An 18595-nucleotide genomic window follows, 5' to 3' on the forward strand; every position below is an offset into this window, starting at 1 on the left:
GTCCTCTTCCCGGTGCTGGACCCCCAGGCTGGGGAGCCTGACATGGGGCTCAGAACTCTCGCTCCTGTGGGAGAACCTCTGCCACATAATTATTCTCCAGTTCGTGCGTCCCCCCACCTGGGGGCATGGGATTTGATCATATCGTGAGTCTGCCCTTCCTTCTCATTTTGTTGTGGTTCCTTCTCTCTGTCTTTAGTTGGAGAAGATCTTTTCTGGTAGGTTCCAGTCTTTTTCATTGATGGTGGTTCTGTAGGTAGTTGTGATTTGGCTGTGCTCCTGAGAGGAGGTGAGCTCAGGGTCTTTCTACTCCGCCATCTTGGCCGATCTCCCAGTCTCTCCACATCCTGGCCATTACTTGTTACTTTGTTTGTTTTTAATAATAGCTATCCTAATGGGTGCGCAGTAATATCTCACTGTGGCTTTGATTTGCATTTCCCTAATGATTAGTGATGTTGAGCATCTTTTCATGTGCTTATTGGCCATTTGTGTGACATTTGTGTGACATTGTTCCATCTTCTTTGGAGCAATGCCCAGTTTTTTTGTTTGTTTGTTTGTTTGGCTGTGTTGTGTCTTCATTGCTGCGTGCAGGCTTTCTCTAGTTGTGGCGAGCGGGGGCTACTCTTTGTTGCAGTGCGCAGGCTTCTCATTGCAGTGGCTTCTCGTTACAGAGCACAAGCTCTAGGCGCGTGGCCTTCAGTAGTTGCAGCACGTGGGCTCAGTAGTTGCAGCACGCAGGCCCTAGAGCATGCAGGCTTCAGTAGTTGTGGCGCACGGGCTTCAGTAGTTGTGGCTCGCAGGCTTTAGAGCACAGGCTCAGTAGTTGTGGCGCACGGGCTTAGTTGCTCCACGGCATGTGGGATCTTCCTGGACCAGGGCTCGAACCCCTGTCCCCTGCATTGGCAAGCGGATTCTTAACCACTGCACCACCAGGGAAGTCCCTTTGCCCAGTTTTGAATTGGGTTGCTTTTTGTTGTTGAGGATGGTCAGAATCTTTAACAATGAGAGTGGCCAATCAGAATGGAGCTCGCCAAAGGTGGGAGAAGGTTCTGGAAGCCTCTGGCAGTGCCAGGCATTGCTATTTGGTTATTTCCATCTGAGGAGTCCTCGGGGACAGGACAGGGCAACAGGAAGCATGGGTTCCCCTGGGAAACCATTACCTACGAATTGCCCCAGAGTCACTAATGGAACAGCCTACTGGGAATCCCAGGGAAACCTGCCCCAGGAAGTGACGGTCTGGGGGACACAGGTCACATAAGCAATGACATTCAGGGCAAGAAGAGTTGCTTTTTTATCGTTTTAAATTTCGTTTCTCTTAATATTTTATTATGAATATATTTAAGTAGAAAAGATGAAAAAATAGGACAACAAAAACCCATATGCCAGTATCTGATTTCAAAAGTTATTACTATTTCACTGTATTCGTTTTCTCTCCCACTCTCTCCATCTATCTGCATCTGTAATTATTCACACACACATTCATACATATATATCTTTGTCAAACCATTTGAAATTAAGTAGAAAACATCATGACGCATTGCCTCCGAATCTCCCGCATGCATTTGTGCAAATAGACAAAAGAGTCTCTCGCATACCCACATACCACTATCACACCCGAGAAAATTAAAAACAGCCACGTAATGTTATCTAGTAGCCAATCCATATTCAAGGCCTCGCTCGCCTCATTCTAATCCCAGCCCTGTTGGATCCTGTCTTTGTTTAAAATACTGATAATTCGTGCACCCTGTTTTGAGTGTTTTTCTGGGTTTTTGTGTTTTTTTTTGCGATCATTCTGATTTTTGACAATGTTGCATGAAAATATTATTATTATTATTTGCTGCATTGGGTCTTCATTGCTGCACGCAGGCTTTCTCTAGTTGCGGCGAGCGGGGGCTACTCTTCATTGCGGTGCGCGGGATTCTCAGTGCGGTGGCTTCTCTTGTTGCGGAGCACGGGCTCTAGGCGCGCGGGCTTCAGTAGTTGTGGTGCGCGGGCTTAGTTGCTCTGCGGCACGTGGGATCTTCCCGGCCCAGGGCTCGAACCTGTGTCCCCTGCATTGGCGGGCGGATTCTTAACCACTGCGAAACCAGGGAAGTCCGAAAATATCATTATTAGTCTCGATGGCTGAGTTTTGGGGCGGCTCCTTAACACTTGCCCGCCGGGTGAGTGCCTCGCCCTCCTCACCCTCCGGCCCCATCCTCGGTGGGCCTCTGAGCGGGGGTTTGTCTGCCCTGCAGGTTCCAAGACCCCACCGAGTGGGTGGCTTACGCGGGCAGCACCTACCTCAGCGGCTCGGAGGCCAGCATGGTGCGGGCCCGAGTGGCCCGGATCATCACGCACCCCTTCTACAATTCTGACACGGCCGACTTCGACGTGGCGGTGCTCGAGCTGGGTGGCCCCCTGCCCTTCAGCAGGCATGTGCAGCCCGTGTGCCTCCCGGCCGCCGTGCACGTCTTCCCGCCCAGGAAGAAGTGTCTGATCTCGGGCTGGGGCTACCTCAAGGAGGATTTCCGTAAGCACCTCCACCCGCAGCCTCTCCAGGCAGCCAGCAAAGCCCAGCCAAGCAAGCAACACACAGTCCGGCCTCATTAGCCGTGGATTCTGTATTTGCAAATTCACCTACTCGCTAAAATTCATTTGTCTCCCCAAGCGGATGCTCGTGGGGGAAATCTGTGACTGTTCCCTGATGTGCAATTTGAGTCATTCCCAGCTGAGTTGGAGCTGGGCAATGCCCTCCCTGCCTCTTGGTTCAGCTCAGACTGGAAACCAGTGTCCTTTTCGTGGTCTATTTACTGCCACTTTTTTTTCCCTACATTTTTGTGCTTTTTGTGGCAGGTTTCACAAAATCTAAACAGGCCCCAAGCGTAGAGCTGAAGTGCTGGCTAGCGTCCTAAGTGCAGGAGGGCTGGGATGTGCCTTATGGGCAGAAAGTACGTGTGTTAGATGAGCTTCGTTCAGGCAGGAGTTACAGCGCTGTGGGCTGTGAGCTCAGTGTTAACGCGTCAACAATGTATGTTAAGTGAAGTGTCTTTAAGCAGAAACACACGTACCATCATGAGGTTACGTACGTATGGATGGGCTGTGACCAGAGGCTCTCAGGAACCTGACCCCGTGTATCCCCCGGAGCAGTGGGGCAGTGTTCACTGATTCAGTGTTTGGGTAATTTTATAGAACAGAACTGCCTCATATCGACTGTAACCTGATGGTGATAAATGCTGGGAAGGAAACCAGTAGGAAAAATGAGTTGGGGGCGGGGACAGCTTTAGGAAAGGGCCTGAGATGGTGACACTTCAGCTAAGACCAGGCTTCCTACTCCAGGGACTGGGCAGGAAGCAAATCAGACAGAAACCCCTGTTCACGTGGAGCCCCCGGTCCAGACCAGCGCCTCCCAATAAAACTTCCCTCCGTGGTGGACACAAGCCACATCTGTGCCATCCACAACGGGGGCCAGCAGCCCTATGACACGGGCTAGTGCTACCGAGAAACTGAGTTTTACATTTCACTTCATTGTAATGAATTTCCATCTGCATTTAAATAGCCTCATGTGGGCAGTGGCTACCATACCCAGACAGAACAATTCCAGGGGGCAGTAGATAATGAACAAGATAAGTGTCAGATGGTGATGTACAGAATGGAGAAAAATAAGGCAGGGATGGGGGGGCTGCAATTTAAAATAGGAGATGAGAGGAGGGAGGCGGACAGATTCTGCAGGGACAAGCATTCTAGGCAGCCACAACGGCATGTGCAAAGGGCCTGGGGTGCCAGGGTAGGTGGTCCAAGCTTGGGTATTTGGATTGAGCTGGGGGGCGGGGAACACCCTGGAGCATTTGAGGAAAAGGCTATGTAATCTGATTTAATGGTTAGCCAAGATGGGGCTACGGCTGGGCTAAGAAAAGATTCCAGCAGGTAAGGGGGAGCTCAGGGAGGGCAGGTTTGGGGAGGGGAGGTGAGGAGCCTAGTCTTGGGGTGTTAACTTTGATGCCACTTAGCTGTCCAGGCCGAGAGGGTGGTCAGTGGGTATTGATGGACCTGGCTCATTTCTGATCTGGGGCTGCAGCAGCTCCACCGCAGCTGGGGAAACAGCAGCTCAGCCTCCTGGCTCGGGGTGGCTGCCAGGGTCCTGGAGTGCTCACCCTGCTTGTCTCTCCCCATCCTGGGCAGTGGTCAAGCCGGAGATGCTGCAGAAAGCCACCGTGGAGCTGCTGGACCAGGCCCTGTGCGCCAGCCTGTATGGCCACTCGCTCACCGACAGGATGCTGTGTGCCGGCTACCTGGATGGGAAGGTGGATTCCTGCCAGGTGAGCCCGGCGCCTGGGAAAGAGGCCAGAGGCCCCAGACGACGCCTTGCCAGCCCCTGAGGTGGCTGGGAAAGGCCCCCAGGTTTCCACCCGAGGTTCCCCTCTCCCCGGAAGGGGGAGTCTTCTGTTGCTGGTCCAGCACCAAGATTTCCTCTGCTTGGTTTGTCACATGGCTGTGGATTTCCTTTTTCTTTTTCGTTTATATCTTTGCTCTCCTTTCTAAGGCCTGGTGCGTGGGGAGCGGCTGCTACGTGTGCTCAGGTTGCCACGTCAGAGCCAGAAGCTGGAGGAAATGGCGGGAAATAGTAAGAGAGAGCTTGTGTTTAAGGATGAAAGAGTCACGGTGAGCTGGGTGTGAGGAGAAGGCAAAGGATAGCAAGACAGGATGAGTGAGGGCAGATGCGGCCCTGCAGGAGGACGCCGCACGATGATTGGAGGTTCCAAAGCCACTGGTGACATTACCCAAGGTCTGCTGGGCTAAGGAGAGGAGGGGATATTGTTTATTTGGGTTGGCTTTTTAACTGCCAGTGGTAGAACTGAAAGAGGTCTTAGAGATCTCATAGTCCAACTGTCCTGTTTTATTTTTTTAGAAGAGGAGACTGAGGTCCCGAGATGTGAGGTATCAGCCCACGTGTGCCCCGTGAGCGCGTGGGGAGAAGGCCCCCAACCAGGGCTCCTTCTCTGACCCTGTGGCTCTGGGATTGGGACCGGCTGCAGCCGGGGAGCCCCGACCCCTCCTGAGGGTGTGCCTTTGTCTCCCAGGGCGACTCGGGGGGCCCCCTGGTCTGCGAGGAGCCCTCCGGAAGGTTCTTCCTGGCCGGCATCGTGAGCTGGGGAATCGGCTGTGCAGAAGCCCGGCATCCGGGGGTGTACGCCCGAGTGACCAGGCTGCGTGACTGGATCCTGGAGGCCATTGCCGCTGCGAGCAAGCCTCCGGCCCCCACGGCGGCTCCTGCCCCGGCCATCCCCAGCACCGCCTGGCCCACCAGCCCCCAGAGCCCGGTGGTCAACACACCCACCAGACCCACGCTGGCCCCCAGCGCCGTGCCTCTCGACTCAGCCACTGCTTCTAAGCCACAAGGTACTTTCTGGGGAGACAGCAGAAGTGGGTGTCCGCTCCTGGGTGGATTGGTACTGGCTTTCCGAAGCTCTCTGTGGGGAAGAGATGGGTGATTGATTAGTGATGTCTGTCAAATGCCCAGGCAAAGGCCAGTGGTCATCCTTCACATTTACTGCCTGGTAACACCTACTGCCGGCCAGGAGGAGGGTGTACTCAGAATATCCTGAAGGGTCATTAAGAGGCCAGTGACCATGACGATGGGGCCAGGTTGGGAGAACGACTGACCTGGGGTTATCGCAGACACAAGCACCCACACGAAGCACAGAAATTCTCCACGTGTCTCGACTTTGTGGTTTCCGAGGACCCAGGTCCAGTCACTGCCCGGGTCTGATACTGATCCGCCTTTGTGGTCCCACAGACCTGCGAGGCTCAAAGCCAGTCGAAACTCTGCCTCTTTTTTTTTTTTTTTTAAACACAAAAATCTCCTTTATTCTTGGTTGCTCCTACTCAATCATTTAACAATTCAAGATTTATATTGTAATTAATAATGTGAAATTCTGACAGACAGTGGTATACAAAGTCAACTAAGATGTGCTCCCCATCTTTATTAAATATTTAAAAATAAAGAGTAGGAAGAATAGTAAAGTACACTCCCATTAGAAAGAATACATGATTTATGTTGAGTACATACCAGTTTTTCAAAGTACTGTGTACCTGGCCAAAGATATATTGCTAAAGACACACATACACAGGGGTACACACACATGCATACAATCAAATAAACATCACACAACACATAATATAGAAAAAGTTATATGTAACAAATAAAAATGAAAAAATTTTGATATTGTTTTTGCCTATGGAAATGAATATCAAATTAACTTTTTTTCATTTTTTTCTGCTTATTTTATTATTTTTTATTTTTTAAAAATAATTTTTATTGGAGTGTAGTTGTTTAACTCTGCCTCATTTAAAGTCGCCTGCACCCACCCTGCCCCCAACCCCGTAACAACCCGACTCTGCCTTTGTCCAGAGCCGCCCGGGCTGTGGCCTGTGTCTGCTGCGCTGACACTGGTGGGGACAGGGCTGCTGTGATTTTATCTTCTCCTTTTTCGCCCATATCCCCCCAGCTGGGCCACGTACTGGTACTTGCTTGAGACCTTAGGGCTCCTTTAAGCCTCGATTTCTTCATGTGTGTGACGGGATGATTGTGCCCTGGCCCAGCCAGAGCCCGGAGGCTGTGCCCTGTGTCCCGAGGCCCCTCTGGAAGCAGGGTGGTCCCGCCGCCCGCCGAGCGGGCTGAGATGCGCGGGCCCTCCTGTCTCGTCCCCGCAGAGTGCGGGGCCAGGCCGGCGCTGGAGAAGCCCACCCGGATCGTGGGCGGGTTCGCGGCCGCCTCCGGGGAGGTGCCCTGGCAGGTCAGCCTGAAGGAGGGTTCCCAGCACTTCTGTGGAGCCACCGTGGTGGGGGACCGCTGGCTGCTGTCTGCCGCCCACTGCTTCAACCAGTAAGGCCCCCTCGGCTCCCCCGTCATCACCGGGTCCCCCCACCATCAAATCCCCGTGCATGCAGAGAACACTTAGGACCCAGCACGTGGCCAGGGTCACGTCCAGCTGCGGGGCGGTAGGGGGCGGATGGGGGGCAGCGTGAAGAAGTAGGGGGCTCTGGGGAGTGGCTTCCGGGAGGATCCTGTCGAGCTGGTCTGGGAGGGACACAGAGGGGCCGAGTTGGGGGGCAGGCTCCTCCCCTCCACTCAAGGGCAGGTGGCATTGACCTCTGATTGTCACAGAGCCGTGGGGGTCTCTCATGCCTTCTTGTCCCAGAAGGAAATGAGGCCCGGGGGGGGCTCCCTGCCTTGCCCACGGCCTCGTGGTGCCCTCCCTGGGGCCTGGGTCCCGCAGCTCTGCCCGGTGCCCTGGGGGCGGCAGGGAGTCTGAGCGGCCCCTTCCTGGCAGCACGAAGGTGGAGCTGGTGTGGGCCCACCTGGGCACCGCGTCCCTCTCGGGCGTCGGCGGGAGCCCCGTGAAGATGGGGCTCAGACGGGCGGTGCTGCACCCCCAGTACAATCCCAGCATCCTGGACTTCGACGTGGCCGTGCTGGAGCTGGCCAGGCCCCTGGTCTTCAACAAGTACGTGCAGCCTGTCTGCCTGCCCCTGGCCATCCAGAAGTTCCCCGTGGGCCGCAAGTGCGTGATCTCTGGATGGGGCAACACGCAGGAGGGAGACGGTGAGCCTCCGCCCCCAACCCCCGCCCGGGGCTCTGGTCCCACCGCCCGCAAACCACTCACCTCTCCACTAACTCAGGGTCGCAAACTCCGGCCCATGGGCCCAGTGCGGCTGCTTTTTATAAATAAAGTTTTACTGACACGCCGCCACGCCCACTCACTTACTGATAGCCCCGGGCAGCTTTCCTGCTACAAAAGCAGAGCTGAGTGGTCCCAACAGGCTGTCTGGCCTGTAAAGCAGAACATATTTACTCTGTGGCCCTTTATGGAAAAAGTTTGGGGACCCTTGTGTTATACCCTTCAGAGGCCCCCCAAGAGTTAATGCTTCCTTTGAAACCTCAGAGTAGCCCCCCTGCAGGTCACCCAAGGTGCTAGGGAATCCGCTCAGGGACAGGGGTGAGATTCTAGGGTGGGACCCGCCTCCTTCTCACTGTGTGACTTTACACGCATCCCTGCAAGGCCGTGGGCCTCCGGGCCTTGGCCTGTAGGACGGGGATGGCACCTCCCTCTGGGGTTGTGGTCAGAGTGAAGCCGGCTACTGAACAGTGGTCCCTGTGTAAGTGGCCCTGGGGGGTGGTCTCCTTGTCCTGGCAGCCACCAAGCCTGACCTCCTGCAGCGGGCATCCGTGGGCATCATAGACCAGAAGGCATGCAGTGCCCTCTACAACTTCTCGCTCACGGACAGGATGATCTGTGCGGGGTTCCTGGAGGGCAAGGTTGACTCCTGCCAGGTGAGTCCAGGAGGGACCCGGTTTAGAGAGATCGTGATACGTCCAAACAGAAGATGAGGCAGCAGTTTCAAAGTATGTGGTAGATCTACACAAAATATATACACACTGATTTTAAAAGCTGTCTCGTATATGTTAACTGAAGAAAAGCTAATCATATATGAGTACGTATATGACCACCCTGTCACACTTGACATGTGGTTGACCCATTTTTAAGGGGAAACAAATCAGCTCCAGAACATAAAAAGAAGCTAGCTGAAGCATGCTATCAAGGCCAGAGAAACACACAGGTAAAGAAATTCAGGGAGTTCCCTGGTGGTCCAGCAGTTAGGCTTGGCGCTTTCACTGCTGTAGCCTGGGTTCAATCCCTGGTTGGGAAACTAAGATCCCACAAGCCGCGTGACACGGCAAAAAAAAAAAAAGAAAAAAAATTAAAAAAAAAAAAAAAAAAAGAAATGCATAGGCCAGTCTTACTTAGAAGCATAGATGAAAAAACCCTTAATAAAATATTAGCAAATTCAAGCCAGCAGGGTATTTATTATAAGGGAAATACATCACAACCAAAGTGAGTTGATGTCATAAAAAGTTTGGCTCCACACAGGACAATCCATTAATGCTATTCATTGCATTAGTACACTGAAGGGGAGAAACAGGATCATTGTCAAAATCACAGAAAAAAGCATCTGATAATTTTTAACAACCTTTTTAATTAAAAAATTAAAAAATTCTAACCCTATGATAGACATATAATGGAAACCTACAGCAAACATCCTGCTTTTAAATTTTTCTTTATTTTACTGAAGTATAGTTTACTTACAATGTTGTGTTAGTTTCTGGTGTACAGCATAGTGATTCAGTTATACGTCTGTATGTATATACATATATACATATATATATTCTTTTCCATTACAGTTTATTTCCAGATATTGAATATAGTTCCTTGCGCTATACAGTAAAGCCTTGTTGTTTATCTATTTTATATATAGTAGTGTGTATCTGTTAATCCCAAATTCCTAATTTATCCCTCCCCCCTCCCCTTCCCCTTTGGCAACCACAGGTCTGTTCTCTATGTCTGTGAGTGTTTGTTTCGTAAATAAGTTAATTTGTGTCATATTTTAGATTCTACATATAAGTGATATCATATGGTATTTGTCGTTCTCTTTCTGACTTACTTTGCTTCGTATGGTAATCTCTAGGTCCATCCATGTTTTTGCAAATGGCATTATTTCATTCTTTTTTATGGCTAATATTCCATTGTATAAATGTACCACATCTTCTTTGTCCATTCATCTGTTGATGGACATTTAGGTTGCTTCCATGTCTTGGCTACTGTAAATAGTGCTGCTATGAACGTTGGGGGGCATATATCTTTTTGAATTAAATTTTTTGTCTTTTCCAGATATATGCCCAGGAGTGAGATTGATGGATCATATGGCAACTCTATTTTTAGTTTTTTGCGGGCTGCGCTGCACGGCATGCGGGATCTTAGTTCCCTGACCAGGGATCGAACCCGTGCCCCCTGTAGTGGAAGCATGGAGTCCTAATCACTGGACTGCCAAGGAAGTCCCTACTTTTAGTTTTTTAAGGAACCTCCACACTGTTCTCCAGTGGCTGCACCAACTTACATTCCCACCAACAGTGTAGGAGGGTTCCCTTTTCTCCACACCCTCTCTAGCATTTGTTATAGACTTTTTAATGATGGCCATTCGGACCAGCATGAGGTGGTACCTCACTGTAGTTTCGATTTGCATTTCTGTGATAATTAGTGATGTTGAGCATCTTTTCATGTGCCTGTTGGCCATCTGTATAGCTTCTTTGGAGAAATGTCTATTTAGGTCTTCTTCCCATTTTTCGATTGGGTTGTTTGGTTTTTTGTTATTGAGTTGTATGAGCTGTTTGTTTATTTTGGAGATTAAGCCCTTGTCGGTTGCATCATTTGCAAGTATTTTCTCCCATTCCGTAGGTTATCTTTTCGTTTTTTTTTTTTTTATGGTTTCTTTTGCTGTGCAAAAGCTTGATTAGGTCCCCATTTGTTTATTTTTGCTTTTATTTCTATTGCCTTGGGAGACTGACCTAAGAAAACACTGGTGCGATTTACGTCAGAGGATGTTTTGCCTATGCTCTCTCCTAGGTGTTTTATGGTGTCATGGCTTACATGTGAGTCTTTAAGCCATTCTGAGTTTATTTTTGTGCATGGTGCGCTCTAACCTCACTGATTTACGTGCGGCCGTCCTGCTTTCCCAGCACCACTTGCTGAAGAGGCTGTCTTTTTCCCATTGTATATCCTTGCCCAGGAGAGTTGTTTTTTTCTTTAGGGTTTTCTGCTGTTTTGTTTTGTTTCCAATGCAAAACTAAGAGCAATCTTGGCTCAGAGAGAGGTGACTTGCTCAAGGTCACACAAGGTCTGACAGCCCCACACGGGTGTGAGGCCCGTCCTGCTGAGGTCCTGTGCGTGTCCAGCTCTGCTGAGGAGTTTCTCCCACTCGTGGCAGCACGGGAGGGCCTGGCAGTGCCTCTGCGGAGAGGGTGCCGGTATGGTCAGCCAGCCCTCTGTCCTTCCTTTTCAGGGTGACTCTGGGGGACCCCTGGCCTGTGAGGAGACACCTGGCGTGTTCTATCTGGCGGGGATTGTGAGCTGGGGCATCGGCTGTGCTCAGGCCAAGAAGCCAGGCGTGTACACCCGAATCACCCGGCTGAAGGGCTGGATCCTGGACATCATGTCCTCCCACTCCCTCTCCACGCACCCGCCGTCCACCACGAGGACGCCCACCAGCAGTCACCCTGCCAGGACGACGGCTGGCCTCACGGTCCTGGGAGTCGTGGCCAGCAGACCCACCCCCTGGGCCACCAGCAGGGTGACCAGCCAACCTGCCAACAGGACCACCACCACTAGGGGACAGACACCACTTCCACATGCCACGGAGACCACCGTGGGCTCCCAGCTACCAGGTACCCAGAGAAATGGAGTGACGTGGGTGGGTGGCGGGAGTCCTGTGTCAGTTGCTGGGGCTGCTGTCACAGCGTCCCAGTCGGGGGGTGGAGCTGGAGGTGTCGGCAGGGCTGGAACCCTCTGAGGCCTCTCTCCTCGTTGTGAGGACGGCCATCTTCTCCCCGCGTCCTCATGTGGTCTCCCCTCTGTGGGTGTCTGTGTCCTAATCTCTTATTATACGGACACCAGTCATACTGGATTAGGGCCACCCGCACAACCTCATTTTACTTTAATCGTTTCTTTAAAGGCCCCATCTCCAAAAGTCCCATCCTGAGGTTCTGGGGGTCAGGGCTTCCACTTACGAATTTTGGAGGGGACACAAGTCAGACCATCGTAGGCCCCAACGGTAGGGACCCGGCACTGACAGGGCAGATGCACACGTAACGGCTGGTCCCACAGGCCTAAGGGGGGGTACAACAGGGCGGTAACTGGCTGACAGATGTGACAGAGAACGTGGCCCTGAGCTTGTGTCTGAGATGTGGAGTTCATTTTTATTAAATATTAATCAGAACCATACGAAACTGCCATATTTCTGGGTCAAAAATAAAGCCCCATCAAATGTAGGCAATTTCCTATGGCTCAAACAGATGCCGTCCGCAGTGTCCCGGGCACCAAGGGAAGAATGAGGCCCGGCTTCTGTTCCCCGCCCTCCGTCGCCCCCCACATTCACACAGAGGCTGGCCCAGTCAGCCCAAGTCCCCAGACACAGACCTGCACCCACAAAGTCAGGGTTATGGGCTCGCTGCAGCAAGGCAGCGCACACCAATGAACCAAGGGGCGGCTCACCAAACAGAGGGAGAGGCAGGCGCGGTGGGATCCGGGGCAGAAGGGGGGAGGGGATGCTGAGAGGAAGCAGAGTTTGACCGGCTCAGAGCAAAGCAGACCACGTGCCAGGGGTCTGGACATGGTGCCTCTCCGGGGACCACAAGGTTAACACAGAGGTGGAAAGTCGAGTCCAGAGACCCCTCAGCTGAGGTGCTGGACTGGGCTGGAAATCGGGGCAGAGTCTCTGTGACTGAGATCCTTCAGGCTCGAGGGGACCTCGCTGCCCTGCCCATCCAGCAAGGATGCTCAGAGGAGGAGGCGTTTTGATACTTTACGGCTGCAGCGTGTCCTTGGGAGAAATACTGGTTCTTGTTAACTCTGCAGCCGGCTGTCTCTGGGTCGGGCCTCCAGCCTGGTGATCCTTCCTTTTCCAGTAGCTACAGTTCTCAACGTGGGGACCAGAAGGTGGAGGAGGGTTCCTGACGTGGCACATATTGTTCGGTGTGGGGACAGGAGGGCCTTCCCCGACCATGGAGGGCAGGGGAGGCGGCTGGCTGGTGGGAGACAGGGCTGGGGAGGGGGCACTGGCTGTGGAGCTGGAAAACAGCCTGTGGGAATTATCAGATGTGTACCTGAGCGCCCGCCCGGGTGCTGATGGCGGTCCCTGCAGCACTCCTCGGAGCTACCCGTTTGGTCTTCCTACTCTTGTGTTCCGAGGGTGCCCCCTGCGCTGCAGGTGGGGGAGGGTGTCTGTCACAGGACGGAGGGGCTACCCTGGGAAGGACACTGGGTCACTAGACCCAAGTAAAGAGCCCCTGACAGGGCATCCAGGAAGACCAGCCAGTGCGGGAGCTGGTGAGACCAGGCAGGGCCTCCGGGCAAGCAGCTGGGGTGTGCAAAGGCCCTGGGGCAGCAGGGAACTTGGCTCCTAGGGGACTAAAAGAGGCCTGGGAGGAGTGGGGAGCGAGAGGGGATGCTGGCCTGGCCCCCAGCTGGGGAGGTGCGGCCCCAAGGCTGAGGTTACAGGAACCAAACTTAAATGCATTATCTGAGAAAAGCCCAGAAGAGGCTCGTTTGTAGGACCAAGCACCAGGCCCAGGGTCCCTGGGGGAAGGCGTTTTCCCGAGGTGGGTCCCCCACCCCACTCCCTGCTCCCAGGCGCCGCGACCCGGGGCGGAGCTGGGCGGTCTGCGTGGAGGAGGCATGGTCTGACCGCCGATCCACGCCCGCCTCTCCTGCAGACTGCGGCCTGGCGCCGGCAGCAGCGCTGACCAGGATCGTGGGCGGCAGCGCCGCGGGCCGTGGGGAGTGGCCGTGGCAGGTGAGCCTGTGGCTGCGGCGGCGGGAGCACCGCTGCGGGGCTGTGCTGGTGGCCGAGAGGTGGCTGCTGTCGGCGGCGCACTGCTTCGACGTGTGAGTCCCGCCCGCCCCGAACGGCCGGTGTCCGTGGTTCACCGGAACCCAATCGTAGCCCAAAAACTCAGGGTGTGGTGCCTCCGTCCAGTCCCCGACCCCCACCAAACGGGGCGGCCCCAGGCCGGGTCTCTCCATCCCTAGCCATCCTGCTCGGACTGGCACCACCCTAAAGGTCACCCAGTGGGGAGTCCCCTTCCTGGCAGGGTGCGCAGTAGGGGCCCTGCCCTCCACGGAGAAACCCAGTTCAGGATGTGCCTCGCGGTGCCGAGCTCAGAGCGGGTGGGGAGGCGGGAGAGCTGTAATATTAGGTGGAAATGGACACAGCTTGTCGTGTCACCTCAGTGCCTCGGGGCCGGCTGGGCGCGTTCAGGCGCGGGGCCCCCCTCGTCCTCCCCGCTGTTCTAGGACAAAGGGACGACTCAACCGAGGTCAAGTGCCCGAGCTGAGGTTCCCCAGCCAACCGCGGACGCAGCCCCCGCGGGGCAGGGTGCCGGGGAGCCCCGGGCGAGCAGCGCCGGGGTGCGGGGACCCGGGTGGACGCTTGTTCCCGACGTCCCGCAGCTACGGGGACCCCAAGCAGTGGGCGGCCTTCCTGGGCACGCCGTTCCTGAGCGGCGCCGAGGGGCAGCTGGAGCGCGTGGCGCGCATCCACAAGCACCCCTTCTACAACCTCTACACACTGGACTACGACGTGGCGCTGCTGGAGCTGGCGGGGCCCGTGCGCCGCAGCCGCCTGGTGCGGCCCATCTGCCTGCCCGACCCCGCGCCTCGGCCCCCCGACGGCGCGCGCTGCGTCATCACCGGCTGGGGCTCCGTGCGCGAGGGAGGTAGGCGCGGATGGGCCCCCCGCCCCCCGAGGGTTAAGGGTCCGGGGGCGTCGGGAAGGACCCCGCCTGCGCCCCCATCGGGAGTCCCAACGGCGCAGGGCGGGCGCGGGCCCACCAGGTCCCGTCTCGCCCGCAGGCTCGATGGCGCGGCAGCTGCAGAAGGCGGCCGTGCGCCTCCTCAGCGAGCAGACGTGCCGCCGCTTCTACCCGGTGCAGATCAGCAGCCGCATGCTGTGCGCGGGCTTCCCGCAGGGCGGAGTGGACAGCTGCTCGGTGAGCGCACTGAGCAACTGGACCGGGGCTCCGTGGGCCAGGCCCCACCCCGCGGTGCGCTTCCTCAGTTGGATCAAACAGGGCACCTTTTGGGCCTCCGAGTTTCCACTGGACAACCACTTAGCGGACACCCCTAAGAAGCCGGCGTTCCCCCCACCGCATCCTCCCCCGCCCCTCAGAGGGTCAGGAGCAGGCTGGGCAGAGGCTGTGGGCTGAGGCCCGGTTCTGCTCCTGGACCGCCAGGCGGGTGCCCACCAATGTCTGCCAGGCGGATGAATGCTCACCCGAGCGCTGAACCAATTTCCCAGATAGTATGAGTGAGGCTCACAGAGGGAGCCCAGGTGACACTCCCGTGGTGGCCCAGGAGCACGCAGATCAGGCCAGCCCACCCCTGGCTGCTGCCGGGGAGGTACTGCCTGCTCTGAGTGCCTTTCCTCTCCTCTCCTCAGGGTGACGCTGGGGGACCCCTGGCCTGCAGGGAGCCCTCTGGCCGGTGGGTGCTAACTGGGATCACCAGCTGGGGTTACGGCTGTGGGCGACCCCAGTTCCCGGGCGTCTACACCCGGGTGGCTGCTGTGAGAGGTTGGATCGGGCAGAACATCCAACAGTGACCGCCACATGGCTGCCCAGGCCTGGGACCAGCGACGTGAAGGTGGCAGGAACCAGCCGGCCACCCTTCCAGAGAAGGGGGTCCAGGTGGCAGGCGGGGGGTGGAGGGGTTGTGGGTAACTGGGGTGCAATCTAACTGCATATTTTGTTCCAATAAACACAGCCCCTCGTCTGCAGCCCGCTGGCTCAGCCCTCCGTGTCACAGAAACGACAACTGCCCGCCCCTCAGCCAGGGCCCAGAGGTGGGAGGAAAGATGGGGGCGGGGAGGCCTTCCCGGCGAGGGCCACCCCCAGCCTTGGGCAGCCTCACCTTCGAGGCTCCCTTTTATGTGACCGACACTCCCTGTCACCTGGAAACCCAGGAGTGCTCGGGAAAGAAGGGGAGAGGGGCGCTGAGGCTCAGTCCCCACAGAGGCCCCTACAGGGGAGATGCACAGGGTTCTCTCCGCCGCCCTCAGCATCTATTTGTGTGACCCCAGGAGGTCACGGTTCAGAAGGGGTGTGGCCACAACCCCCAGGTCCAAACCCGGATGCTATGCCCAGGGCATGAGGTTGATCGTCCCGAGTGTGTTGCCAGAGCTGCTCCAGGTCTTTGCTCAAAACTCTCCAGCCCCGACCCTTAGGAGCGTCCTTGCTCACGACCCTCCGACCCCACACCTTTAGCGGGAGTGAACACAATCTTTTTAAGTTAAAGGGACCAGAACTACACACACACACACACACACAAAGAAAAAAACCAAATGGAACCACTGGGACCAAGATGGCAACAAATCTGACCTCCAACAGACCGACTCTCTCGTTATACGCTGATTTGACTACATTAGCATATTAAATGACACACCTACCGGCAGCCAGGACCAGGTATTAAGGATCAAAACAGGATAAAAAGGGGGTGACCCCCCCCCACTCCCTCGAAAAAGCCCTGCCCCTCCCCCGGCAGACTACTGCATATGGCTCCCCATCATTAACCTCACTCCTCCTCCCTCTAAAATTAAATCCCCCTCGCCAGGTGGGCGAGAAGTTCGTCTGTGAACTTAGCTCCCGCTTCTCCAGTCTTTGGCCACTGAATAAAGCTTGCGCATCTCAGCTTCCGCTTCCTTATTCACCCACTCCCGAACCCAAAAGGAAAAAGGACCCCACCCCCATCCCGAGGCAGCGAGCCTTGGCCAGGCGAGCGCGGTCCATACGATTTAATTCGGGAACAAATTTTGGCGCCCAACGTGGGGCCCATTCCGTCCTGTAACTCAGGGCTGAACTCACTGACCCGGGGCTGACAAGGCCAGCTAAATAACTGGGCAGTTCGCCCCAAGTCTGGACCTCTGGGCCAGCGAGGACTACTGAATTTAGTCTGAGATCTAAAAGCAGCCAAGGATCAAGTGGCGTGCTCCCCAGGCAAAGGCCCCCCGCGCAGCGTTATCTACAGCAAGGACACTTGCTACAGATTGGGGCAGTGTCCAGGGGACACCTGACACGGGGTGGGCGCTGACCCCGCTCCAGCCGAGGTTTGGCTGTGAGGGTTGGCAAGTTAAGGGAAAGGATCCTGGTCGTCTCGTTGGAGACAGACCTCAGTCTAGAGGGCTGGACTGGGCAGCTGGTCATCTAAATAGAGCCGACCCCCTGGCAAGGGGAGAGGCGAGACCGCACAATTGGTTGCCCAGTTGGACTGGTTCCCGGCAAGGGGACTGGACTGGACGGGAAGCCCTCGAGAGGCCATGGCGTGGCAAGAGCACCTCCTTGTTTCATATGTGTGTGATGTGAGCCCTAGTCTCTGTTCTTGGCGCAGGGAAGCGTCAGGCTCTGATCTGTGTGGCCTTGCCTGTCCTAGTGCTCTTGGAAGTAGTACGTGCCGCAACCATGGGCACAGGCTGAGCGCTTACAGGCCACTAGGGCGCTCGCCACCAAACAGACTCTCGTGAAAGAGTGCGTTGGTCGCCGACCAGGGTGGGTGAGCACCAGGCCCACTGCTGACTGGAAGCGCGCAGCAGAGTTCGCTCGGCCCCACCGCTGCGGAGTTCCCACCTCTAGGCTCCACTCGGAAACCCAAGAGCACATCTTGTGTTGGTTCCTCTTGCCCTAATTGGCCATCCCGGGCAGGGTCCACGTCTCTCTCGGGCAGGTCTCTCCCCGTTACCCTCCATCGCAGGTCCCTAGGGATCCCTCCTCTGAGACACAAACCCTTTAAAAATCTTGTTTTTGCCAGATTTCAGGAAAATCACTTTGCCTGGCTGGGGAAGGAAGAGGACCTCCACATTGTCCGAAGGCCTTGGGTCCTTGTAGCTGAGAGTAGAGAAAATTGGATACATGCCAAATGGGCATTCGGCCTCCCTGCCTGGTTACCTGTCACCGAGCAGGGACATGCCCTCTTTGAACAGACCTCCTTGCCTGCCAGGGAGGCCCTGCGGGCAATTCGCCTGATTGGAGAGAGAACCCTTATTTCCTACTCCGCCTTCACCCTATCTCCAGGGACCGGTGGCTGAAAGCACCCACCTACACTGAGTATCTCCTACAGCCCCACAATGGGTCTGGGAATGTCAAGTCACTGAATTAAAAGGGGACCTTATAACCAAGGCCCTCTCAGACAGCGCCTCCCCTTCCAGCCCCTATGCAGACTGGTTCAGGTTTCAGTTAGAGCGCCAAGACCTCTTGGTGCGGGATCCAGACACTTATCAACCCTGGAACTCCCTTCTCCCCACAGCACTTTTCAGAATGCAAATAGCGGACTTCCCTGGTGGCGCAGTGGTTAAGAATCCGCCTGCCAAGGCAGGGGACACGGGTTCAAGCCCTGGTCCAGGAGGACCCCACATGCCGTGGAGCAACTAAACCCGTGCGCCACAACTACTGAGCCCGTGCGCCACAACTACTGAAGCCCACGCACGTAGAGCCCGTGCTCTGCAACAAGAGAAGCCACCGCAATGAGAAACCCGCTCGCCGCAACTAGAGAAAGCCCAGGCACAGCAACGAAGACCCAACGCAACCAAAAATAAATAAATTAATTTTAAAAAACCCCAAAAGACGAGGTTACTTCTAATCTCGCTCCTGGTATTGGAGTCTCAGCCTGAGGGCCCTAGTGACCTCCTCCCTCCACCAAGGGCAGCTACTGCCCCTTCTGACAGTTCACCGGAGACTCCTCCCCCTCCTGGTTCCCTGATGCCTCCTACTCCCCCCAATCCGCCACCCCCTACCTGCTGCCCCCTCCCCGACTCTCCCACCTCCATCTCTCCACACACGTCCCTCGGGGACCAGTCCACTGCACACCCGTAGCCGCATTCAGTACCAGCCCTCTGGAATCAGTGGGCTATTCCCCCTTCAGGAGGTCCCCAAAGGAGGGGGCAGTCTGACCATTATGTACGTACCCTTGTCTTCCCAGACCTACATAACTGGAAGGATAGAGCCAAGGGTTTGAAGGAT

At 55.5% G+C, this 18595-nt stretch overlaps 1 protein-coding gene across 3 annotated transcripts in view; it reads left to right on the forward strand.

The window, feature by feature from the left end:
* The window catches only part of TMPRSS9 (transmembrane serine protease 9), a 56746-nt gene extending 41466 nt beyond the window's left edge, over positions 1 to 15280 (forward strand). For all 3 annotated transcript variants that reach the window (XM_061190863.1, XM_061190866.1, XM_061190865.1), the window contains exons 9-19: positions 2235 to 2509; positions 4159 to 4295; positions 5058 to 5376; positions 6691 to 6862; positions 7311 to 7582; positions 8175 to 8311; positions 10876 to 11257; positions 13304 to 13475; positions 14040 to 14305; positions 14442 to 14578; positions 15028 to 15280. In XM_061190863.1, coding sequence (XP_061046846.1) covers positions 2235 to 2509; positions 4159 to 4295; positions 5058 to 5376; positions 6691 to 6862; positions 7311 to 7582; positions 8175 to 8311; positions 10876 to 11257; positions 13304 to 13475; positions 14040 to 14305; positions 14442 to 14578; positions 15028 to 15189 — 2431 coding nt within the window. In that variant the 3' untranslated portion in view covers positions 15190 to 15280. The remainder of the gene's footprint in view (positions 1 to 2234; positions 2510 to 4158; positions 4296 to 5057; positions 5377 to 6690; positions 6863 to 7310; positions 7583 to 8174; positions 8312 to 10875; positions 11258 to 13303; positions 13476 to 14039; positions 14306 to 14441; positions 14579 to 15027) is intronic.
* Positions 15281 to 18595: the final 3315 nt, after the last annotated feature.

This window comes from Eubalaena glacialis, chromosome 4 (genome assembly GCF_028564815.1).
Source record: "Eubalaena glacialis isolate mEubGla1 chromosome 4, mEubGla1.1.hap2.+ XY, whole genome shotgun sequence".
Taxonomy (NCBI): domain Eukaryota; kingdom Metazoa; phylum Chordata; class Mammalia; order Artiodactyla; family Balaenidae; genus Eubalaena; species Eubalaena glacialis.